Source organism: Lissotriton vulgaris, chromosome 5, assembly GCF_964263255.1.
Source record: "Lissotriton vulgaris chromosome 5, aLisVul1.2, whole genome shotgun sequence".
NCBI classification, from domain to species: Eukaryota; Metazoa; Chordata; class Amphibia; order Caudata; family Salamandridae; genus Lissotriton; species Lissotriton vulgaris.
Window position 1 is genome coordinate 1369019671 of NC_141693.1, and position 27007 is coordinate 1369046677.

Below are 27007 nucleotides of genomic sequence, written 5' to 3' on the forward strand. Positions count from 1 at the left end.
TGTAATGTAAAGTTAGCACTGTAGCGTAAAGTTAGCACATGTGACTTAAGTAATAAGAAATGTATCTGTATTTACTCTAGAATGTGCATTAGAATTAGAAAGGCCCGTATATAGGTTGGGCTAATATAGAAATGTGAAAATGCTTAAGAACAGTAGAACGTGTTAAACGGAATTCATGTACGTATGTAATTAATTAAATGGAGAAAGAGATGAAATGTAAATTGAAGAAACGTGCAGACTACATAGCACTGTGTAAGAACGAGGGTATAACATTGTATTTTATGTAACATGGATTCGATATAATCAATGAGTTACTAATTCGATTATGTATATGTGTGTTAAAAGTCATACCGTATAGAAGAGTTTGTAGGAATTTTAGAATGGTGTGTTCATATGCTATTTTAACCTAACGGACCAAGGGTTCGCAAGAGAGTAGTCCACTGCATATAATTTAGTGGGCTCACAGGGATAGGGGGATAGCTTTGATCTGTACGTGCGAGCCAAGAGTCAAGGGTCTAGTTAAATTAAAGTGACAATGCTGGATGAAGTTTATGGCCTAGCGAGATAAGGGACGTTTGGAATTTGGGATCTTGTTTCGAAGTGTCTGTTTTCGAGGTGACAAGGGGGTTACAATCACAATTGTAATGAATAGAGCTCTGTTGAAGTGATAGACTTTGGTCTGGAGGTGTCAACTGGAATGTCATGGGGTTACCAGCACGAAGGAGACGGCGCCATGAGAAGCAAGGTCAACTTAACAGACGACTCGAAGAGACGAAACTATGGAAAAACCCAGAAGCAGGACTACGTGAAATGTGTACGTGGTGGGCGTCTCAAGGGGGCCTTCTACCCATCCTATGATTTTGTATTTAGGGACAACACCCCGGGGAGAAGGCAGAGCAGATGGCCTGAGAAGAGCAGAGCAGAAGGGAGCAGTAGGCCGAGGACCCTTAGAGAGCGGATGGGTAGGCAGAAAGGGTACTGCTTCTCGACATAGGTTTCCATCAGAGATTAAGAGAGTTTGAACTTCTTTGGAAGTCAAACGGCTGACACCTTTTTAGGTAAAGAACTTGTTGAGTAGGGATGTCATCTAGCATAGAGTAGGGACAGATTTAACTTGTTTCATTCTTTTCTGTAAATGACGCATCATATCCATTTTGTGTCTATGCTATTCAATTTGCTGATTTTAGAATTGATTTTGATTGTTTTTGTTTGTAGACTGAGATTCTTTAGGGAATTTATGTTCCTTTTAGTACCTGTATACTTGTTGAATCTTATATTGAGAGGATTGTATCTGCAATTAACTTTGGGTTTATATTACATTTTTAAACTCTACCAGTCGTAAGTGGTTCTTCAGAGTTGCGTCAGTCTATGGGGTTGATTTAACTTATGTGGGTTTGCCTTTTACTCAATGACAGTCAATAATCGATCCAAAATTGGATTGAATGAGATAGGTATCTAGGTGATCAGATAAGATATCAAAATCTCATTCCCCGCAAAAGGGTGCAAGGGAGAGGGGGAGATGGGTGCAAGGCAGTGGTGAGAAGGGTGCAAGGGGGATGGTGATGAAGTTATACTATTCCCCACCACTAGAAACATTTTTGTGGACGCCCATGCCCAATTGCCCTCATCCCATGTGGCCCAGGTACACACCCATGCACCATGCTCAATGCACAGAGAGTGGGATAGTACTGACAAGATAGCTGACACTGGGCCCTGGTGTAGGCAACATTCATGGCGTGTGTGTGCGGCTCGTAGTACTATTGCAATGGTGCCATTCGCGAGCGTATAAGACGCACTGTACAAATACACTTCCGTTGTTGTGGTACGCTGTTCTCACCGTATGCGCCGTCGTCGGTTTCTGTGCACCAGGTCGTAGGCGTACAGGACTGGGATGACACGGACGATAGGGTTCATGGCGTGTATATCTCGTACCCGGGATGCGGTTCGGGTCGGACTCAGCTTTTACGGACGTTATAAACTCTTGTAGTAAAAGGGTCGTACGGAGTGTCGCAGAGACGAATCATACTTGCTGGTCCGGAAACTGCTGCTTTTTTACGTACGGACGCCGTGTAATGCGTGTTCCGGATACAATTTGCATGTATTTTTGGGTCGTACGGTGTTTGGTACGATTCGTACTGAGATCTGCTTTGGGTTCGGATCGTACTTCATCGTACGTACGGGCACGTTGGAGGTGTCCGATTCATACGGGAAAAATGCTCCGTGCGGCTATTCGTGGGGGATTTTACCGAATCGGAATCGGCCCCTATGTGTACTGTTTAAGTTACTATTTTGTAATTTGTTTGTTAGAATGTACCATTTTTTGTGGGTAGGGACATGTAACTTTTCGTTTTCTTTTTTTAAAGGAATTCATTTGGTTTCTAGTAAACCAATTTTTAAAAAATGTAATTCCTTTTTATTTTCCGGTTTATCTAGAATATTTTTTATTTTAGAATGTTGGGTTTTGAATGGTTCCGTTACATTTTTTATTGCTTTGATGGATTGCTAGTAGATCTGTATTATTTTTGTGTTCTTTTGGAGGGGTTATCTACATTTACTTTTTTGTTTTTTGGTGGATTATATATTTGAGTACCTGAATGTGAAGAAACATCTGCAGCTACAGAACTGTAATTTCTCTTTTAACTATTTATTGTTGGGTGGGAAATATATTTATTTACAAATTTGTATTTGATGCTATTGTTGGTTTTTAATTTCTATTTTATATGTTTTATTTCATTGGTTTTCTATGATTTGATTGGCATTATGTATGGTGGTAGTCAGTGTTTTTTTCATTTTTTTAATTATTATAAACAAATTAATTTATTTTACTCATCAGTATAAATTTTTTAAATATATTTTTTAAAACAGATGTGTAAAAATAATGTGTTTACAATAGAGTTGTGGCTATTGTTTCCAGGTAGTGTAGTCCTTTGAGATGAATAAGAGTTTTACTTTACATTATAGCATGTCGTACATGCTAATGGTTTGTTTGGTTACTTTAGGCTTAACTTATGTTACTATTTTCTCCAGTCAAAGTTCTAGGTAGCTTTGTTCTTTTTGTATGGTCTCAATACATTTGTATATTGTAGGTTGGGTTCTGCCTAGTATGGACTGGAAGGCATTATGCCATACTTTCCCTGCATTGTTAGTTTTAGCTTCCTGTGCACTGGCTCTGCCAAAGACATTCCACCATCGTATCTAGAATTTGGGTTGGGGTCTGTGTCCTGCCTGATACACTCTGCCAACCTAGGTGTCTTAAAGATAGTCCATCAGGGAATAGTGTTCATTTTGTTGATAAAAAGGACTTTCTATCAGTATGTTGCAGTGGTTAGCTTCTTCTGTGGCAAGGACATAGGCTATTGCTATCTTTTATTTTATTTCATGAGCAAATTGGCTGTTTGTTGCTTACTTTACACATAGGGACTGATTACGAGTTTTGGGGGCGCAGGAGCAGGTGGTACACCATCGCCGGGCCCACTCACTGCTGAGACTCACCACTACCTGCCTGCCAGATTATGACTTAAATGTGGTCTTGCCGGGAGTATGGCAGTCCCATGGCGGTATCTTTTTCAAATGCGGTGGTGCCATTGAAAAATACACTATAATGGGACCTCAAAAAATGTTCCTCATGGAATGGACTTGTAAGTCCATGCCATACAGGAACTTGTGTGCATGTACACCGGGGGAAACATGTTATGCCCCCTGTGTGCATTCACATGCGAAGGAAGCACAGAGGTGCCTGTAGGCCCACCTTTGTTTCCTCTCCGCCACAGTGTTTATGGAGGAGGAACATCCATGACAGCGCCAGCGGAGAGGAAATTCATGATATATTTGGTGGGACCACAGCGGTCCCGCCAAGCATAATGCGTCCTCTGAATACCATAAAACTGCCAGGGAGTGACGGTTCCCTAGCGGTGGTCCCAGGGTGGTCCGACCGGCCAACTCATAATCGGGGTGTCAGACTGCAGGTGAGGTGGGGGCTGGACTGTCATCACCTCGCCCCGAAAGCCTGCCGTTCCTCGGACTGCCAGGCTCATAATTGGGCCTAAAGTGTAGGATGTTTGAGGGTATTTAATATACTTAGATTAAATTGATAGAAAAAGCCATGTATGGCTGTGTCTGTGTACATTTTTAGGATGGCGTATATCATGGTTTGTTCAAAGTCTATAAATATTTTATGTAAGTTGTAGTTGTTTGTTTTATTTTTAATATGGGTTAAGAGTTTGGAATGAGTAATACTTCGTTTTTTATGTGGTAGGGCATATACAAGTGGTATATTAGTATTTTGGTACTCTATGGTGTATATTTGAGTGAATGGTTTAGGGGCACATTTTGAATGTGCCATCCATCATCCATGTTTGAGATCGGATTCCCTTTAGCTAATTATCTGCAGCAGAAAATATTATGATACGTTTTTCGTTGTTTAGGTTATTGTATAAAAGGAGGGTTCCTCTTTAAGGGCCTTATTACAGGTTTGGGGGTCCGACTGCCATAGGACCGCATCTACCCCTACCAGTTGCCCATGGTGTTTGCGGTCCAAACACCACTGTATAATGAGTTGGCCACGGGCCGTCATTGTGGACATATATATATTGATGCCTGTGTGTGCATTTAAACTACAGATGTGTCGGATGCACACATCTGCATGATATATATGGAAAAATACCATATGCCCATTACTCGGGTTCAGCCCATATATTTGGGCAGTCCTTTCAATGAGTACATAGTTCGAAAAGGATTCACCTGAAAATTGCCACAAAACATAATCCTCAAGGTGCAGAACCTGTGGTGAAGGGGGCACCAAGAGAGAGGGATCCACATTGGAATCTGTATGGAAGAAGAAGAAAGGGTGGGTACGCACCACAAATCCTTCAGCACTGCTACCTTGAAGAAGCAGGTCCGACCGCTCCTCGAAAAGGCAACACATAATAGGGACGGCGGTGCTGCTACCCTGTACTGCCCTATGGTGGCTGCCTTTCCCCGACCACGCATCTGGCGGTCTGCTGTCGGTCTTGGCAGTTCAGCAGCTGTCTTTGCAAAGCCAATCTGCCCAACTCATAATATGGTGGTCGGACTGCCAAGCTCGGATCCCTAGTCAGATATGGTGGTCAACAGGACCGCCAAACTTGTAATAAGGTCTTATGTAGGATGATTAAGTGTTCAGGAATTAGGATATCTTGATATCTTGTAGGGACAGGAGGGATGTTAGTAGTGGCGTTTTTAGTTAGCGCTACTAAGTGTTTTATGGGCTTATTATGAGGTGGGGAGGACGTAAAGGCGTTCCTGATTTGGGTGCGACTGCAGTTGGAAACATCCATTCTACAATAGAAGCTTGTGCAGTGGGTGGAATATTCCAGCAGCACAAGCTTCCATTGTAGAATGGAGGTTTGCAAACATCCTTGCACCGTGTGGCAGCCACCATGCTGCATCTGCTACACAGTGCTGGGATATTGAGGGGGGCACCATAGGAGCCCCACAGGCCCAATTGCGGTGGGCTATGGGGGCCCTGCTAGGGGCCCCAAAGACACTTTCCCACAGCCTTTTCATGTCGGAAAGGCCGACATGAAATAGCTGTCGGAAACTGGTATCATAAGCCCAACGGCGGAGCCAAATCTGGCTCCGCCATCATTAGGGGATTGTAGTGTGTTCTGATGGACCAACTGGCTCTATGAACACCGCGGACGGTCCCTCCGCCCTATGCCTTCACTTGACACATCATAATGTGGCGGGCAGACTGCATGTAGAGATGGTGGTCAGTTCGCAACCGACAGGTCGTCGTTTGGGATCCGAGCAACATCGTAATTGGCCCCTTAATGTGGGTAGAGGTGGTAGCTGGCTGACATCTGGCTTATTTTAATATTTAGTTGTGGGCTCTTGAGCCCTGGCACTTGCCTCTCTTATATCTTGGAGTACGTCTTGCTTCAATTTCTGTGGCATTTGGGAAATGGTTGTGTTCCTTTACATTATTAACAACATCATCTTTTGTTGTGGCCCTCCCATGGCATGTAGTAGAGTCTTATTTATTACATTTCCAGTTAATTTTTTCTGCAGGCGAACTGCCATGAAAGGGCAGGCAGAGGAGACACTGTAATCAATCAATCAATCAATCAATCATTTGTAAAGCGCACTACATACCCGCGAGGGTCTCAAGGCACTTGTGTGGGTGGGAGGGATCGCTACTGATCGAACAGCCAGGTCTTGAGGGTTAATCCCTACAGTGATGCCTGAGAAGGCACCATCCTTATGGTAGGTATTACTGGCCCTCCGACTGTGCCATGGGCTCAAAGAGCCTGTGATAATGTATGGGACTGTCCATCCTCCTGCTGCCTCCAACCGTACACATTGTAATGCATTGGTCGGACCGTAGCAGCAGATGGCGGTCAGATCGCATTGTTGTTTAGGAATTCAGGACCCTAGTGTAATTTTTCCGATTCATGCTCATATATAGGTATAAATCACCCTATCCTTATATAGGCATAGAAATCATAACCATACTTAGACTTAGTCTATGCAGTCCAAATACGGCAAGGCTACTTCCATTAAAGTTCAGAGAATCCACAACGATTTCTTGGAAAAACCCGCCTTCAGCAGTCAAGGTCTTCCCCCTGCTTGAATATTGATTTATCCAAGAACTCCTGGAGTTTTCAAAGAACTGAGTCTTTGATGACGTTATTATGTCCAACCTTATGTCAAACTCAGCACCTTCAAGGTATAAATATGCCCACCCTTGCCCAGACAAACACACAGTGGTTTGGAGCAGTTCGACTATCTAATTGCCCTACGCGCCCTGCAGCAGTAAGTGCCGAAGGAAGCCGACCCTCCAGCTGACGCACTGAGATACGCTGTCTTTTCTCCTGCCGAGAAATCCAGCTCCAGTGTTTCCAGGCTACCCTTGCAGGTTGCTGGGAAATCGAGTCCTGACAGAGAGATACAAGACCTCCTTCATTCTAAACCAAGGTACGGAGCTGATTAGACCCTTAGAGAATTCTTGGAATAGATTCTTGGCAAAAGAATACTGAACTTAAGCTACACCTCACTTACTTCTTCCCTTGTCCTAGACCTAGGTTAGGTACACCGGGGTAAGCGTATTTTAGAAGCACCAGTTGAGTACTTTTAGTCAATATTTATTAATGTATGTATTATATATTATTTTATATGGCTTAGAAACCATACTATGCTTTTACAGTATTATTTTATAATACTCTTTGTACTATATGGACTGTACTTTATAACCAGTATTACAATTGTAGCAGTACATTTCTTATGCTTGAGAAAGACGACTGTTCAATAAATACTATTTATTGAAAACGCCCGTCTCTCTATTTTCTCAGCACGTCTGGTGAAACGAAGCATGCACAATTAACTGAGTAAAATAGCTATCTATTGTTTCCGCGAATCTAGAGATTGATTTCTTATTCTTGGAAACAAAGTTGTCATGTTTATGCGGTTGTCTGAAACTAATCCCTTCTTGTGAATTCGAGAAAGTTTCTAGTGACCTCTGAGCTAGCTGGCACTCACAATTAAGTTTAATATATTCAATAGAGACCCAGTCCACCTCAGTCCTACGTCTAAACTATAGTATATGTTATTCCAATGCGCAGAGCCTATTGGGAATATAGGAACTACACTACATGGCGCCCAACGTTTGGTAAGGCGATAACTCAGTCGTGTGTTTTTCACACAGACCCCTTTTTCCAGTAAAATACTCCAATAGACGTCTGGAGTGGGTAAAAGGGTATAATATCCACCAAAACTGAGTTGGACGAAAATCCTATGTATTAGTTTTTGGTTTGTTCAACATTGAAAGATACAGTGTTCCAAAATATTGTGCACCTAATCTTTGTTTCCTTGAAACTTGTGTTATGGATTGCTTTATGTCACGTTTTTTACTTTCCACTACCGCTTTACCCTCAGGATGGAAGGGACTAGAATACCGCAATGCAACGTCCAAGCTAGCCATGGCCTCCTTGTAAGCTCGAGAGCTAAACGCAGGACCCTGGTCAGATGTAGCGTGCCGATTGCGAATGTGCAGATAAAGACTCGCAACTCTTTTATAACAGTTCTGGCGTCAGCCGAGCGCTGGGGCCACATCCAAATAAATCATGTGCAGGAATACACTGTGACCATGATATATTTATAGTTGCCATCCCTTTGTAAGGGACCACAGTGGTCCAGGTAAACACCCGCTAGTGGTTTATCTGAAATCAGAAGGGGCGTCTGTGCAGGACATTTCACTGTTGAAACTTTCATTTTCTGGCAGATTTCACATTCTAGAACATAGTTTCTAGTTTGTTTCCTCATGTATGGTTAACAGTGCCTTTGTTTTAATAGTGATACTGTGGCAGAAATTCCTGTGTGTGCAGATGAGAGTCCTTCGTGTGCTGCTAAGATCAGTCCTAACCTATGTTCCATGTTTGGAATTGCCCTATCCCCCACTTCAGTGATTCGAGCAAAAGGAACATTATTTGCATCAGTTCTATATGAGAACTTTACTGGAAAGCCTTTCAGGAGTGTTTTACCACTGTCTTTTACTGAAGCGGTGACCGCCTGTATTATTTTACTGTCTATCTTCATTTTCGAACGAGTTATTGCAGCTACGGAAGCCATTTGCGGCTTCATCAGCCAATGAATTCTCTGCAATGTGAACGCCATCACGCTGATGACTCAGTGTATGAATCACGTGAGTCTTTTGTAGTTCTTTCTGTAATAGAACTATTTGTTCCCAAAGCATTTTGTGCTTAATTGTGCTACCTTTTGCGTCTTTGAAACCGTTTTGAACCCAGTTCTGCAGATATTCATTGTAAGACTGGAATAATACGAGTCGCACACTATGAGTGTGGGGAATTCTCGATCGGTATTTTCAAGCCCCATCTTGAAAGACTGTAGTTCAGCTCGCTGAGCTGTACAGTCTCCGAGTGATTGAGTTTTAGTGACCATTGGTCTGAATTTACCTTCATGCCAGCGACCTTTAACAATCGTGCATGCAGCACTATATGCTTGTTTACCCCCCATTGCGGGCTGTGCTGGTCCGTCTGTATAGATTATACATCCGTAATGTTCTAGAGGCAGAATCTCGGTCCGCAGAGGACATTCGTGTTCGTATTGTAGGAATTCTTGTGTCTTTAAGTAAGGGTCAAAGGCATATTCAACGTCTGTAACAGCAAGAGAGTTATTCCACTGTATCCATCTCCGATGTAAAGCCTTAGCATTGGGAATGCTTGCTTTCATTACTGCTTCTAAGGCAGGTACAGGTGTAACGATCATTATGCGTTTTCCCTGCACGAGAGCTCTCTCCTTTGCTACTGCAGTTTGAACCGCTGTCAGAATTTTTTCTGGAGAAGTGTGGAGAGGTGTGGCTCACTGGTTAGAGGCGGCAGACCCGAGTGCAGAGAACGGCCCGGGACCAGGGTTCGATTCCCGACGCGGCAGGGTCTTGGACCAGGATCAGCGGACTGATAATTCTCGCATCGGTGCCTACTCCGACCAGGGATCACACTCGGCAACTCTGGGCATTAGCTTGCCTCATCTCCACAATGGCCCCACACAAACGCCGGGGATGCCTGGTTTCACCTTGGAGACCCCCAGGAGGGACTATCTCACAGGGAAAGCCAGGACGGGTTCCCCAGCGGTCTATAGCGCTACGAGGCCTCCGGGTAGCAGTGCGCTTTACAAGACACAACAATTTACAATTTACAATTCTGTAGAAGTAAATTTTATTTCAGCTTCTGTGTACAAGTGTGATTTGTATGCAATTGGTACCTTTTCACAATCATTAAAGGTCAGGTACGTGAATCCGCATCTCCCTGGGATGATTCGGATCACAAGATTACAGCAATTACCGCATGTTTCTAACTGTGCTTTTGCTAACATGTCTGTTTGCACTAAACACAAAATTTCTGTGTGATTTTGAGTCCAATTGGTTTGTTTGAAATCAGGTTTGATTATTTCGTAGAGAGGTTTAACACTTTCTGCGTAGTTCAGAACATAAGTTCTTCCAAAGTTCAGGAAACCTAGAATTCATCTTTGCTGGTAAAAGGGAGAACAGAGTTGTGTCCATCGACCTGGTCAAACCACATCATGTGGCCGATAATAAGTAGTAGGCCCAGTGGACTCCCAAGATGTAGCAGACAACCAAATCTTGCTACAATCCAAGAGGTTCAAACGGAAAGACTTATCACATTTGATAAACCTACAGTAAGAAAAGAAGGACTATGCAACAAAGACATGGAACTTGTGCCTCTGGATACCCAAATAACAGTTTGTCAAGAAACACCTGTCTACAAGGATGTAGCATCTGACTATACAAATATGACAAAGGAAGAAGCAGCTCCAAAGATTCATAACAATCCTGATGCAATTCCAACAATTGACAGAACTGCCTCTGGCTACTTCATAAACTTTGATACATTTTCTGAGGTTCCCAGTGAACCTGAAAATATGCCAGCAAATGAAACTTTCAAAGAAAAAATAACAGAATTCTTTCATCAACTTGAAAAGACATATCTGGTTTCACCATGGGTTGAATTTTGGATTGTGTTAGGCGTACTTTTCCTCCTGCTTTGGCTCCTACTTGTGATAAGTTTAGTAAGAATAATAGATGGAAAATACAGTACCATGGACACAGCAAGTAAGAACATCAACTTGCTCCTAAAACCTCACAAATCATCTCATCGTGAAAGAAGAGACCTGTCATCAGTAAACATCACAGCCGTTCCTATACCTGGTGGTATAGCATGGGATAAAACTGATTATGACATTTATGGCCCGGTGGAGCTTTTGAAGTTTCCACACCAGTTTAAGGTTTCTTTAAGTGACTTTGTCTCACCCAGCACATTTTCTGATGATTGGGACTTTAAAACAGTTAATAACATGATGACAGATTTAGAAATGTCAGCTAAATTTACAAAACATGAATACCTAGAAGGTTCATCAGATTATGAACAAATGTATTGTTTTAACCATTATGGTCACCATTATTTGCATAAATCTGCAAACCCTAGAAATGTTTTTACTTATAATCAATGGGAACATTGTCCAAAGCCACCAAAGGGTAGCTCATAAACATTTTACGAAAAGTTTCCATACTTCTCAGGGTTTAACATCACAAATCCAGAAACGTTTTATTTCAAAAATATGAATAAGACAGGAATAAAAAATATGTTGACCAATACTAAACAAATTTATTCTGCAAACTTTTATGCCCAGTTGTCTACATAAGGTTTTAACTTTTGGAAAGACAACATTGAGACAAAGACTGTCTGGGGCACAAAAGATTGGCAGGTGCAAGGTTTAGAAGCCTTATTCAGAGTCTGCATCATCCCGAAACAAATAATGTTTTAAAATGACACTGTTCAACAAACATCTTGCCTTGGCTTAGCTAAGATAAAAGATTTAAACAAACCGTCAATACCAAAGCCCACACCTGACAGTAATAACACTGCAGATGAGGAGGTAGACTTAAAACTGATTTTACAGCACAACAGGACTAATCCTAATTGGAAAAAATAGTTGATCTGACCCACAGACACTAATAACTGTCAAGATAGATTCCTGAACAAAACACAAGGGTTCACAGTGAATATGCCAGATCCGAGATATTCCCAGAGACAACATCCAGGGATAGTTACAACATACAGTGTAGGAAAACTATGCCTTGAGTGGCTAGGAAAATCCACACTTCCTGAAATTAAACAACACTTATCTTTACTTAAAAAAGGCGTTGATTTATGATATTTTTTACTCTTTCTTTTGTAAAAAACTGTGCCACTGACCTCGTCCAGAGAAACGTATGATCTGCAAGTTACAAGGACTTCTGCAGAGATATATGCATTATTATCAACAAACTGCCCAGTACATTTCGCAGAAATGTTAGGTCAAATCTCAAACATATCTGATACCAGCGGCAACGCACATGTATTTAAGATGATTTTTTCGGGACTGTTAACACCATTTGAAGCAGTCCTCTGCATTTTTCCAAATTTCGTACACTCTGTGTTCGGCAGCATGCCTCTCATTTTGGAACTCATAGCAGGAATTATGTTTTTATTCCTTCTGCTCTGATATGGCAAGTCCAGTCACCAGTGATACCCAGACTAACATGGAACAAGCCCTCCTAGCCATGCGGTATTGTGAGAGGATTACACAGATTATTGGCTTGGCTCGTTTAAGAGATCTGAATACCACTTGGTTCCTTTCATTCAGACCAATCTGGCAAGATTGCATCTTACCTGTTCTACGATGCCTGCTTTGCGGAGAAGGATGCGTGTTAGACATCTGTCTTACACTTCCATCAGTCTTGCCATCGGTTGTTGACGCCTTGCTAGGTCCGGTAACGACTCATGCATCGTGTTGCCCCCAACGGCTACCAATCCTGATGACGGCATTCATTGAAGTCTCACCAACAGGTCTAACTGAGGGTGAGATAAATGTAACTACAGGCACACAGGTACCAGCTACTGCAAACATTGCTAATGCGACAACTGCTGACGGCGATGATCCTCATTTGTGCACCTTTGATCTACTTGATGAAGTAGTTCCACTTTCACCTACTGTGGTAGACGATTTCTTTGCCAGCCTAGATGATTTGATGTTTTCTCCTGACACCGAGAATAACTTTTTAAATCTGCACACAGCATTTCATGAGCATGGAATTCGACCTTCACTTTTCAAAAAGAATTGTCCTAACTTGGGAACTCTATTTTTCTACGATTAAAATTTGAACCTTTTTTCCAAAAATAGAATCTTTTTATGGCACAGAGTAATCTGCTTAAAGTAGAATTATTCTTAGAGAACAAGAATTCGTTTGAAAACCTCCTAGAGACAATATTTGGCCTTATACTCTTAAACAAAAACCCTTTATATATTATGCTATGGAATGGTCTCAACCTTTTCTTCTGTATTTTAGAGCCATTTTCATAAATGTCATTTCATGATTCATTCAGCTTCAGATAATGATATCATGTTTTGTGCTTAGAATGACATCATTTCCTTTAAACGCATACTGCAGACATACTCATTTTTATATACAGCCATTTCAAATGCATCTTCATGTATTTTGGTTGGGATTGTTAACACATGCTTTAGATATGTTTAGATGCTTATAATTTCATAATGTTGAACATATTAAAGTGGAGTGGAGTGGGTGTTGTGTGGAATTCAGGACCCTAGTGTAATTATCCCGATTCATGCCCATATATAGGTATAAATCATCTTATCCTTATATAGGCATAGAAATCATAACCATATTTAGACTTAGTCTATGCAGTCCAAATACGGCAAGGCTACTTCCACTAGTTCCGAGAATAAACAACGATTTTTTGGAAAAACCCACCTTCAGCAGTCAGGTACTTCCCCCTGCTTGAATATTGATTTATCCAAGAACTCCTGGAGTTATCAAAGAACTGAGTCTTTGATGATGTTATTATGTCCAACCTTACGTCAAACTCGGCACCTTCGAGGTATAAATATCCCCACACTTGCCCAGACAAACACATGGTGGTTTGGAGCAGTTCGACTATCTACTTGCCTGACGCGCCCTGCAGCAGCAGGTGCCGAAGGAAGCCGACCCTCCAGCTGACGCACTGAGAGATGCTGTCTTTTCTCCTGCCGAGAAATCCAGCTCCAGTGTTTCCAGGCTACCCTTGCGGGTTGCTGGGAAATCGAGTCCTGAGAGAGAGATACAAGATCTTCTTCATTCTAAACCAAGGCACGGAGCTGATTAGACCCTTAGGGAATTCTTGGAATAGATTCTTGGCAAAAGAATACTGAACTTAAGCTACACCTCCCTTACTTCTTCCCTTGTCCTAGACCTAGGTTAGGTACACCGGGGTAAGCGTATTTTAGAAGCACCAGTTGAGTACTTTTAGTCATTATTTATTAATGTATGTATTATATATTATTCTATATGGCTTAGAAACCATGCCATGCTTTTACAGTATTATTTCATAATTCTCTTCGTACTATATGGACTCTACTTTATAACCAGTATTACGATTGTAGCAGTACATTTCTTATGCTTGAGAAAGAAGACTGTTCAATAAATACTTTTTATTGAAAACACCCGTCTCTCTATTTTCTCAGCACCTCTGGTGAAACGAAGCCTGCCCGATTAACTGAGTATAATAGCTATCTTTTGTTTCCGCGAATCTAGAGATTGATTTCTTATTCTTGGGAAACAAAGTTGTCATGTTTTTGCGGTTGTCAGAAACTGATCCCTTCTTGTGAATTCGAGAACGTTTCTAGGGACCTCAGAGCTAGCTTGCACTTACAATTAAGTTTAATATATTCGATAGAGACCTAGTCGACCTCAGTCCTACGTCTAAACTATAGTATATGTTATTACAATGCACAGAGCCTATTGGGAAAATAGGAACTACCTACAGCATCAGATGAGTCATCAGATGCGGTCCAACCGCATCGGAAAAACCCCCTTAGTTTTATTTTACATGCCTATTTGTTGGTAGTTAGTGGGGGCACAGGGAGTTCAGTTAGTGTTCAACTATTTTTGGAATAAATTTTCTTTAGTATATTTTGTAAAAATGTGTACTTTTTGGGAATCTTTATTGTGGTGTTGTTCTTTGTTTGGGATTTTCTCAACAGTGCAGTAATTTTTTTATCACCTATATTTAGGTAAATAAAATTAGTAAAGTGTTCATTTAGATAATGTTTTATTATAGTGTGACTATAGTGTGACAGCCAGCCATTCTGGCCGAATGCCGCATTACAATGCAGGCAGTCGGATCCTTTACCGTTGAGGGATGGACCGCCGCCTCGGACAGGATCACAATGTCCCTTTCCAACTACCTGCGCATGGCGTCCCAAATCCATGAAAAGATAGCTGGAAAGGGACTTTGTGCTGCGCTGGACACCACCATAACAAACCCACTCAAACAGGAAGACTCTGAAAGTGCCTATAACTCAATAAACCTTCAACCTGTGTTTATAGCCCAAAGGAAAATTACCTTCCAAGATAGATATTCAAGCTTACTGGAATGCAGAGGCTCAAAAGGCTGGCCCAACATGAACCAATGTATGTCCCACGAAGAAACAGGAAAGGCCCAAGGAAGAAAGGAATTGATCAAATCCTTCCAAAATCATTTAAATCACTGGAAAGGCAACAAACTTTGATTTAAAATAAAGAATGAAACATAAGCTTAATAGCATTCACCATCCCTAGAGACACAACCTTCCTGACCAAACTCAAAGCAAACTGAAGGATCTGCCGGATGGGCATCCACAGCAGACTCTTGACACCACTCTGCATAAATCAACCATCTGCTAACATAAAAATCTCTGAAAAATGCCAAATGTTTTGCAAGATGTACATACATAACCCACTTTGGCACATTGTAATCTGTCAAAGCAAACCCTCCAAGTTTCAAGCAAATATGCATAGCATTTGATAATTTAGATGCAGAGTGCTTCTCTCCTTTTGCGACAGCAGATGATCCAAATATAGAAGAAAAAGATAAGGGGAACAACTCTCATGAAACAGCTCAGAGTGCACTTCCTTCTGGCCCTATCCAGAGCAATTAGAATTAGAAATATTTGAGCCTGTTGCATTTTTTGAATGACCTTCTTAATTACAGGAAAAGCAAAATAGAGGAAAACATCTGTGTAATGGACAGCACACCTCCCTGCTACAACCTCTACTATATCCAGCAGAAATTCACATTAGTGATTGGATAATAATAGATGCCGAGCATGTGTGCCTTCACTTTCTCCTTCCCCTTCAAGTGAACTGCTTACAGACCAATAAGACTGTCCAGACCATAGTCCACTCTCAAAAGCTGAATGATCTTTCAGATAGATGTACACCTACACTGCTATGCTTGTTCAAATATGTTAGAATATTGCTGAAATGGTGCACATAAATATTCAAATCTCAGAATCCTACTGTTGATGAAGGATGGTATCAGCGCCTACTTGATAGTCTTCAGCTCCAGATTTTAATATGCAAAAACAAATCTTGCAACATCAACAAGGCATTAAACACTTTGCCCTCCAGAGATGCCACCAGCCTAGTAGCAATACATCTGTCACAACTCTTAACAGATGTAGAGGAAATCTTCTACATGACTATAATATTGGTTCCACTGATCCCTTTAAATCACTAAAGAAGGACCCATCCATAGCCTTGTATAAAGCTCCAGGAAGATGTAAAAGAAAAACCATTGCTCTTAACAGCATCATTTATCTCAGCCACTGATGGGGAGAAGGGGCAAACATCTTTACCATGCTCTGAATATTCATCAACCTCTCTCGAGGAGGAAAGACTTTTAATTGAAACAGGTTCAAGGTCACACCAATAAATTGATGGCAATGTGTCTGAATTAACCATCACCTTTTCAAATTCACTGAAATTTCAAAGTTGGGCAGAAGTACTGTATGTTTCTAAAAGTACTTATTTACTACTTGGAATACCTACGTGGAAATATGCCTCCTGACACTAATCAATTACATTTTCTTGGTCTTGAGAAAAAGATTCAGAAACCTTAATTCCAAAATTGAATGTAGACAACTCCCCTTCTTTCTTGTGATCAGTAAATTTCATGCATCTCAACCAGTTCCGTCTTTAGTAGGAGACCCGATTACAGCTCTCCTTTCGCCGAAGAGCAACCAGGATGTTTCTGTGAGGTTTGAGGCAGGAGTGTTGGGCGAGATGGTTGGCAACTTCATACAAAACATAAGAAGGGAACCATTTTGTCTGGTCCATTGCAACATTATCTCTCTCCGTCTGGGAGGAATTGCAAAACCAGTTGCACAGAAAACATCAAGGCATCAAAGTAAATTTAATGTTGTTGGCGCAGTGGAAGATATTGAAGATGACAGCTGTTTCCATCTTTAACCTTCTTTAATTTGAAAGCTAGGATATGTGTGGTCCTGCTGCATCAAAGGCTGCCTCTGCCTTGCAAATTGGTGTCTGTAGCCCTAATTCCTTCTATATTGTTGTTGAAACTTTCAAGATGGGAATACTAAATTCAATTCAAACCTCTAGCTCTCATCTTTTTTGCCAGAATCTCATCTAAGAAAGTCTTGACATAAAGCCCCTAAAGTCCGACTTGATTGACTCCATATATAGTAGACCCCGGCACTAATGTTTGCCAATGGAGATTGCCATCTTTAGACAATTGAGGTCGGCATCCTTCTCAATTAATGCATATCATTGTCATGTCTGCCATTTGACGAAGATGTTGTCTGATCTTATTGTTCTAAGAAACTTGAAAGTGTCAGAACATTCAGCTAATCACAGATATGACACCTGATGCGACATTAGTTTGGGACAAGCGTCTACATATCACCATGTCAAGGCCAAATAAGAACAGACATATAGCCAAAATAGTGTAGACTGTATTGACATCCTCTCACCTCACTGTGAATAACGAAATAGGTTTATGTTGCCACAGTGCCCCTTATGCTTTGTAGGGATTGTTAGAAACCCAAAAGCAATAACTCCACTTCAACAATATACTGGGTAGTGTTCTGCGGGGCTACAATAACCTGTCTTTCACATTCAGTGTTTGCACATTGAACTAAGTTCACTGTGTAACCCATGGGTGGAAAAGCAAACCTTCTAGAACTACACCAAAGTCAGATTTTAGTCAACAGTCTGCTTGCTCCCCATGCAGCCTCTTTCCATCAAATTCCATGCCAATAAACTGCCTCCTGACAGTTTGACCCATATGTTGGTCTAATAGTCCGAGATGTGTGAGCATGTCAACATTATGTATAGGGAATTACAATGCTGTTGGCCACATGACTAGAAGTCTGAGTGTGAGAGAAAGCCTGCCATTTGTAAACTGAAGGATGTCCAATACACTAGAACAAATTTGAAGCGGAGGTGATCTGTAAGATCACACTACAGCCAAACGCAAAATCTTTAAAATATCCCTTTGTCATGAGGTATTTAAAGATAGAAAATTTCATCAATGAAGTGAGAGGGGGATCCACTGTACATGACAGGCAGTGTGTGAGTTGTTGGTACTTCCGAGAATCCACATCTTAAATTGAAAATTCATCGCACATGGCATGCAATGATTTAAACGTAACATCACGCAGCGTTAAAGATTGGGTATCTTGAACATATGTTCAAGATGCCCAATCCGCACAGCAGCCTAGCCACCAGAGTGGAAGGTGGAGTTTCAAATCAATATGTGAGCATTGTGGGAAATAGGGACAAAGAACTAGTGAACCGTATGAAGTGGTCTACCTTAAGCATCTTATGCACTCATTTCCAAATCAGGAGAATAGTGTAGAATACAGTTGTGGGAAGAGACACGTGGCCCTAGACAGGGAGAAGCCTGGTACACTAGCTAGTCATCTCCTTTCATACTTGACCCATGTCGGCGGTTAGATGCAGTGAGGTAGCAAATAGACCAGTTGTTATAGCTGGTGAGCAAGGTAGTATGTATCCATATGCAGAATTACAAACCACACAATTCAGAGTACGCCTGCATCTTACTGAGTTCCAACTGCAATATAGTTTCCTTCCCTCAAAGGAACAATTTTATATCAGAGTTTATTTTTTAAAGAGTGTCTTTAGGGATCAGCAAGGGAAGCATCCTTAGGACAATGTTGTATCTCCGGGGTATAATCTTCTTGATAACTTGTAACCTATCTCATAGGGGCAAATTAAGGCGCAACCACCTAGGAAAGTGACACCAGGACCACGGCTATGAGAGAATTGTTGATGTCTAGGACAATACGTTTTCCGTCCCTTAAGGGTCCGCTCAGCTCCGCCCCTCTATATTACAAGTATTGCAGTATTGCAAGGTTTGTGATAAGGTCCTGGGTGCAAGAGGAAAATGGGGTAAGGAGAGAGAAATACACTTCTGCAGGTTGGTTGTACAGAAACTCGACCAGTATTGTCTTAAGCAAATCGTCTGCAGTCAATCGCTCAGATGACTGTCATTCACTACCCAATGGCGAAAGAGCACACAAATCAATACAAGAATCGATAATGAACAGGATACAAATAAAAGCAGCAATAGAATCTGAATTTACCTGCTAGAGTTTGCAAGTAGGCTGTAAGTAGTCCATAGGCGTACATAGAGCCCAGTTCGAGAACTAAAGACCATGTAACACCACTGCAGTGCCAAGATGAAGGGCGCCTGAGTGTAGGTCTATAAAGCTAAGATTCAGTTACATTTAATAAGCCAAAGAAATTACAGGGATATCAGACCAAGGGCATCAAGAGAACCAAAAACGGATGAAATAACAAAAGAGTTAGACTGGAGTAGCCTCATGGAAATTAGTAAAATTGAAGTAGTCAAAAAACGATATTGCATGCATTACGTTTTTTTATACTTTCTCTGCCTACATTAACCCAGAGATGTATCCACTAAGATTGGTACTACTGTGGCTGCTGAATCCCTTGTATTTGTTTGGTTCTGAAACCATTGCCCTACGCTATGCAGTATACAAAGTGATCAAGCAATTGTGACTTGGTTTCTCATAAGTATCTGAAAGCAATCACTGTTATGTATTCTATGCTCTCTTAAGAGCTTTTTTCACAATATTTCTGTGTGATATTTCTACTGTGTGGTGATGTCATTGTACAAAGTTACTGGCAAAGCATGGAATGTCGTGACATCCAACACTGTGTGAAGTATGTGTGTTCTGTACCATTCCTTGGCAGTTGCTTTCCGTTCTCCTTAATTACCATTCATATCCCTGTGTGTCCTCAATAAATTAATCATTGCTCATACTTGAAGCTTGTGGAAAGCATCTTTATTCCTTGCTTTCCCAATTTTGTGCTCAAATTGTCTATGTTATTAGAACAAAATAGATTAGAGCCATTTGAGGTATTCCTAAGAATTGACCCACAAAAAGGCAATCAGAGCACGGTGTTAACAGAAACAAACCTATTTAGGTATTCACAGTGAGGTGAGAAGAAGTCAATACAGACTAGAATATTTTGGCTATATGTCTGTACTTGTTCTTATTTAACCTTAATATAAGACGGATGCTGCATCATGTCTAAGATGCTGGTTTGATGCCTTTGAAAACTGAGGAGGGAATCCCGACATGTCAGCTTGGTAAAGTATGCAATTTACCCTCCTTCGCTATAATTATGAGATCAAGAAAGATAGGTTCACTCATGGACAAGGTTAGTATCTTAAGTATTTAACCAATTCAGGAAGAATTATACACTACTCTAATTTCCCTACCTAATAATAAGAATGTGATCAATTTATTGTTGCCATTCTATGATGTTGTTACTAAAAGGATTGGAGTGATAATGAATTGTAGCTCATTCAGATTTGTGTGCATAGAAATGGGATAGGCTTGGGCCACACACACAGTCCATACCAATCCTACCTATCAGTAGGCAGAATTTCTCTTCAAATTGAAAAAATGTTGTACCAGATACAATCCAGTTGAAGATTTTGTAGACAAACAGGTTTGCAAACTGACCTGCATTTTGCAGTTCCACGGATGTACTAATAAGTCACATCACAAAATGTGCACTTACAGGAGGTGCAAGCCTCCTGCTTCATTAATAATTATTAGCCAGGAGGCATTTTGTTACTTCCTGTGAATACCTGTGAATGCAAGGACAGAGGCCTGTTAGAGAAACACATTTTTCATGCCCTCCTAAGTTTCCAAGTTAGAATGGGTCACAAAAGTCATTTTTCAAAACAGAAAGACTTTGCGACTCACAAAATGTTTCTTTTCAAACTGAGATCTATACTTCTGCAGTTGCAAAGCCTGTGGGTTTGTTCAGTGCATGCTCTGCAACTACAAAGGCACTTTGGGGCATATTACCAAGGAATAGCGATATTTATCGCAAAATGCGCCTAGCGCATTTTTTTTTATCGCTGCCTATCGCTGGATATGTTAGCGGAGAAAACATGCTATTAGCAAAGTTTTTCTCCATTGTGCTAAAATATCCAGCGATAGAGGCGAAATGCGTGAATATCGCTGAGAATACAGTGATATTCACACATTAGCGACGAAATGCTCATAGCCATGTTATCTACCTCCCATTGGATAACATAGCTAAGAACTGGTCTGTGCAAAACAACAGTTGATGGACAGAATGCAGAACAATTTCATACATTCACCCCAGTACAGAGATCTGGGCCTAAATCCATCGTTTTTTTGCACTCCACACCACCCCAGTTCAGACATGGCCATATGCAAATCAGCCTTGACCCTGTGCCTCACAGTCCAGTCCGAGCTGCCAAGCCATGTCTTTCCTGGACTGGAATCAAGCATCCTAGGACCGGTTTCTGGCTATCAGCCGTCTTCAGCCAAGATAGTTTGACTCCAGTGGTGTGGAGAGCATGGGACTCACGTCTGAGCATACCCATCCCACTCGGGGTGACAAATGCAAAACAACAGTTGATGGACAGAATCCAGAACAATGTCATACATTCCCCCAGTACAGAGATCTGGGCCTAAATCCATTGTTTTTTTTGCACACCACACTCTGTACTTGGGTGAATGTATGACATTGTTCTGCCTTCTGTCCATCAACTGTGATTTTTGCATAAGAACTGGTCTGGGCAGGTGTTAGCATTTGGAGATGTTCGCGCTTAGCGCGAATATTTCCATCGCTACGCCTGCCTTGCATGTCAATAGCGATAAACATCGCTGACATGCAAAGCGGGCACCAAACTGCTCGCTATCGCCTAAAAGTTGTCGCTAACATCAGTTAGCGACAGCTTGCTAATAGGGCGATAGTTGCCAATCGCCCTGCTTGATAATATGCCCCATTGTACATTGGGCTCTAGAGTCCTTATATCGAAATAATATGATATTTCCTGAAAAGCCTTCTCAGTTTATGTTTATGATCCAAAACAAGAAACCCACTGAAATTTACCAATAATGGTTAGCTATGCCATTGTTTCTCGGATCACTTGTTACATACACTTCTGATGCATCCTGACACCAAGATGAGATTTGAGTTTGGGATTGTGAACCTGAAACTGCTATACAACAATACTTGCATCTCACACCTGCCCTGTATTATTCATTCATTCATTCCTTCAAAGCAGCCACCAAGGGCTAGATGTACTTACATTTTTTGCAGGTGCAAATGGGTTTTAGACCCGTTTGCTGCTGCAAAAAACGTGTGGCCCATTTACTAATCCTATTATATAAATAGGATTAGCAACTCGCTACTAGGAAGGGGCGTTTCAAGGGGGTCCCTGCCTAATAGCGACTCCTGAAGGCATGTATGACTGATTTGAGACCGCAATTGCAGTCGCAAAACAGTAGCAGGTTACCACCCTTCACAGAAGAGTGGTAAACCACTTGTAAACCATTACCCTTTGTGAGTGGCCCTCAAAATACTTTTTAAAGGCAGGCAGTGGTCCCAGGGACCACTGCCTGCCCTTTAAAAAATTAAACTGAAGGTTTCATTTTTATTTTTTAAATGCATGCTGTTTCCCGTTAAGGAAAACCGGGTGTATTTATTGAAAAAAACTGCCAGCCATTCCTAATAGGGTCGCAAATTGTGACAGCCTCATTAATATGCATGAGGCAGGCAATTTGCAACCCCATTGGGAATTGCAAACAGTGTCTCAGACACTGTTGTACATCCCAATTTGCGAGTCCCCCTTAGTTTCCTGTGTGTTCATCGTCCATACATTTCAGCCAAACGTTTTAGACCAGGAAACGTGATTTGCTATGTGCATTACCGACTACTTACGTAGTCTGGTTCTCGAACTGCAAAAGAGTTTAAGAACTACTGTAATTTTAAAATAATATCAATCACTTTAAAATTATGATGGTTTTCAAACTTGTTTATGAATCATATCTAGATGATCATCTTAAAGTGCAGCCATACTTAAACACTATCCATTATTGCCTTAGTATGGTGCTATTTTTGTAATTTTGTTTTATGAAACGCCCACAGCATTTCATGTTTTTACAAATCTTGTAATACTTTTGTCTTATTTAAATTATTTTCTCATTTAGCACTATGGGGCTAAGCAAGCCCAACAGAGCAACACAGTAGTTGCAATTTTCTTTCTTTCTTTGAAATTTTTTTGGTGGGGCAATGAAGATGCCAAGCACCATTAGATCATTTTTTGCTTTTTGCCAGGTGTGCAAAGCCACCCCCATGCCATTAACATGGGCATCACTCAGTGCCTCCAGTCTTTCATGGAGGACAAATGCTGATGTAAGCTGCTTCTGTGTCCTGTTCACAATTAGGAATGGCACACCAGGTCATGTGTCAGCTATCCCAGTCAGTTTTCTATCCCTTCTGATGTATATGGGGGAAAGAGAACAAAGGCATCTGAAAAGTGGCCCTGTGTTATTTTTAGGTCTTGCCTACCGTTGCAACGCATGCACTGCTCGCTCTGCAAGATCTATTGTCGTTGAGTCGATTTCTGAAGTGGAGTCGAAGCTCTGCCCATGCTTTCGATTGGCGCACGTCATCCTTTATGGTAAACGCTGGCCTGCCATTGAAAGTTAGGCTTTTGGTGACTGCCCTGTCTCCTTTAGGCCCTGCCCACCCGGATTGGATCCTTTGCTTCATGGCTGTCTTGAGGGTATTTGTTATCTCAAGGAGGCAGGTAGTAACGGATAATTTTTCCGAACAAGTAGCTGCCTTTCCACAATGGCGAGCCCTTGTTCCTCATTAAATTACTTTGCACCCGTGAGTGATGACAGGGGTGCTCTCTTTGTGATAAATGTGAATCCCATGCAACTAACACCTTGTGGCTAAAGTTGCTTCAAAGGAAAGAGGTCAGAGTAAATCTTGAAATGAAATGTTTTATCATTGTGTCTGTTTGCACAGCCGGTTGAGGCCTCATGGAGCTGCCGCCTCCCTGTCATGGAGAGCTACAGGAGCAGCTTGGCCATGGACTATCATTTATCACTTCCTCATTCATCGGGATCCTATTACTTAGGGGTAACATGAGTCTGTGCCTGTGACCTCCTCCTCAGTGCTGTTTGAGAAGTGCCCTGTCACCAATTCATGGGCCCCAAGCCAAGGATCCCCCCATGCCTGTGTATATAATTTAGATGGCCCAAATCAGAAGGTTAGGTAGAAACAATACGTCTTTATATTTGCCTGAATGAGACACCTACATCATGTTGGAGCAGATGCATGCTGATTAAGCTTGATGAATAGTTCAACTTCGGATTTTAGAAGCTTGGCGAGCATAGCAGATAGATCCTTTATCATGCATGAACTGGTTGAGAACAACTGTGTTTTCTTTTGCAGATACGCCTAGTTGTGGGCGAGACACCAGCAAATGTATGAGTTCTCATCAGAAGACGATAACAAGCATTTGCAATGCAATAGGTCTTGCATTTATTCGAGTTTGACCTATTGGCATTGTAAATGACAATGTCTTTTATTTATGTTTTGGTTTTTCAAATATAAATAAAAGGTATTGCCATTTACAAAGTCAATAGCTTAATATTGAATAAATGTGAGACCTATTGCATTGCAAATGCTTGTTATACTTGTGGACAGGACACTGGCTTAGGTGGGGTGAGGAGGGTAAACTAAGGATCATTTTTTCTCCCTTGTCACAAGCAGGGAGGTGGAGATGAGACGTCCCTCAGTAGTACTTTTGTAACCTGGAGAAGCAGTAGGGTCAGGGGTCATGCATTTCATTCCCTTAATATTAGAAGAAACGGGGACACTTTCTTACAGCTTCCCGCATGCTCTTTGTCAAGGCTGTTTAGAAATGGTTAATATGTCCCTCCCCTGTGATAGACCACCAGGGTGGGGCACATAAGTGGTCTTAAACCTAGTGCAAGATCAGGGTGGTTTTGTTTCCTACAGATAACACAACACCACACAGCTTTACTATAAGGTCAGTGAGTCGGGGCGGTGTCCTAAATTCCTATCTGCCCCCTTGTCGATGCTGTGCAGGATTTTCATTCTGAATAATTGTGCCACAATAAAACTTGTTATTTGTAGTACGTGTTGCTTATCAATGTACTTTTAAACATTTGTTAATATGGTTCAAAGGCCAACTTCCAGGTTTTTGATGTAATACAGACTGTTATTGCTCCCCCCTCCACACTAAACAATAGTAATAAATTACTTGCACATCAATGAATACACAATGTGACATTGCATCTATTGTTAACAGCATATTTGGCTTTCAAATATACAGTTTATGCTCTGGAAAAGACCACTGTGCTGTTAACCATGCTTGGCATAGCACATTAGGCGAGGCGGCATGAGAGGCATCAACTGAAATAACCACTTTATAAAATGTATTTCTTATTTTCATATAAAAAGGCAACTGTAAGAAAGACATCTAAATGTATATTTCCTGGTAATGGGTATTCAAATATATGTGTCAAGAAACCCTTCTTCTGATTTTCTCACAAATAAGAATGTCATTTCCTAGAATCTGAAAAGAACATGTATCTTCGAAAATAAAATGTGATGTCGTAAAGGCTATGAATATTTGTTGAATTAAAGTAATGTCATTATCAATGAGTAACCCATGAGATTATAGATTTTAAGACATCGTCAATGTGCATATACTAATATCAGGGATTTTAACGAAAATAGAGCATTTCAAGACATTAACAACGTGTATCCCCTTAAATGAGGCATTTTAAGATGCAGCAGCAGACTGATTGAAATGTGCGTTCACATATTTTTGTAGAACAGGAAATGGCGTAGCCACAATTCTGGGTAGCCTTGAAAAAAACAGATTCTAACATTAGTATACAGACACGCCGGTCCACCAAACGCATCTTTAAGCTGTAAACACTTACTTCATTAAAGTCAAATCCCACAGAATTTGAGCACCCATCAATGTCATTTTCCAACCAGTTTTGTTATTAATTTCAGCGCTGGATGTGGAAGAACCGGAGTGATCTGTGCAATAGATTACACATGGAAGCTACTCAAAGATAAGGTAAGATACAGGATATGTTTGCGAATTTAATTATATGTATGTTTTTGCATGGTTAAGAATAAGGGTGGGCGCAGTTGGCAGAGTACTACTACGCAGAACTCCACGAAGTTCATCAAAAACTTCGGGAATTCTGCAACTTCGCTCCCCCAACAGAGACCTCATATATTTTTGGTAAAATACAAGTATCTCTGTCTTTACATGCTAAAATGCATATAGTCATTTCACAAAAGTAAAAGTGATAATTTAGCAAGCAGTGATGATTTTGAGATCCTCCCTAACCTAGGGAGAGAACGAAGCAGATGCCTTGAAAACAAAAAACACATCTTGCTGAACGATTCGGTGATGGTCCCTTCCTCTTAGGACCACCCCAAGCACCGTTATTATGGGCAAAAATAAAAGCCCAACTAAAGGCCCTGCAAAGCATTATGGGACAAGGTTAGCAGTGGGCAGTGAATATTATAGTATCCAATATCAAAATAGTTCTACAAAGAGCTGCAGTTCAACTCGCCGTTACTAGATGTCCCTCACGAGTCAAATGCAAAAGCATTGAATCAAGCTGCAATTCCACTAGTCGTTACTAGATGTCGCTCACGAGTACTGCTAAACTGTCTATAAGATTAGGGAAGGAATTGATAAGGCATATTCACTTGTATATTGTGGACCTGATTGAAGAGTATGCTATTCAATACATATCTGAACATTATTTTACTAAAGATGATGTCATTGATTGTCTTAAGATGTATATCCCCTTGCATTTATGGACTTGAATACAATGTAATGAATTTGGGATTTTTACCTCAGTTCCAATCAATTGGGAAGCTATAACACACAGCACCTTGTAATACACTATAATGTTACATATTCTCCTACCCTAATCAGATTTTATTGTTCTTTTGTATATTTTAATGTTTGTTATTAATCTGTGTCAGACAGAAGGAGGAAGGTAGTTTTTATAATTTGCTCATTGAGGGCGTTATTGTCATGGAATATTAGCCTAGGATATCATGACTGTGAGGTTATACTAGGGGTACACTAACCTTCTTAGACAGATCCAGCGGGGGCAATGCAGAGATCCCAAAGCCCATTAGCACTATCCCACAAGGGGATGTTAAACACTCCACCCTGCACAGCAGTGAGCAGGGGATATGGGAAAATAACAAGGA

The 27007-nt window shown here is 41.1% G+C and overlaps 1 protein-coding gene across 2 annotated transcripts in view; it reads left to right on the forward strand.

Annotated features, from left to right (window-relative positions):
- The window catches only part of PTPN22 (protein tyrosine phosphatase non-receptor type 22), a 605270-nt gene that overhangs the window by 317482 nt on the left and 260781 nt on the right, over nucleotides 1–27007 (forward strand). For both annotated transcript variants that reach the window (XM_086923320.1, XM_086923319.1), the window contains exon 9: nucleotides 25778–25844. In XM_086923320.1, coding sequence (XP_086779446.1) covers nucleotides 25778–25844 — 67 coding nt within the window. The remainder of the gene's footprint in view (nucleotides 1–25777; nucleotides 25845–27007) is intronic.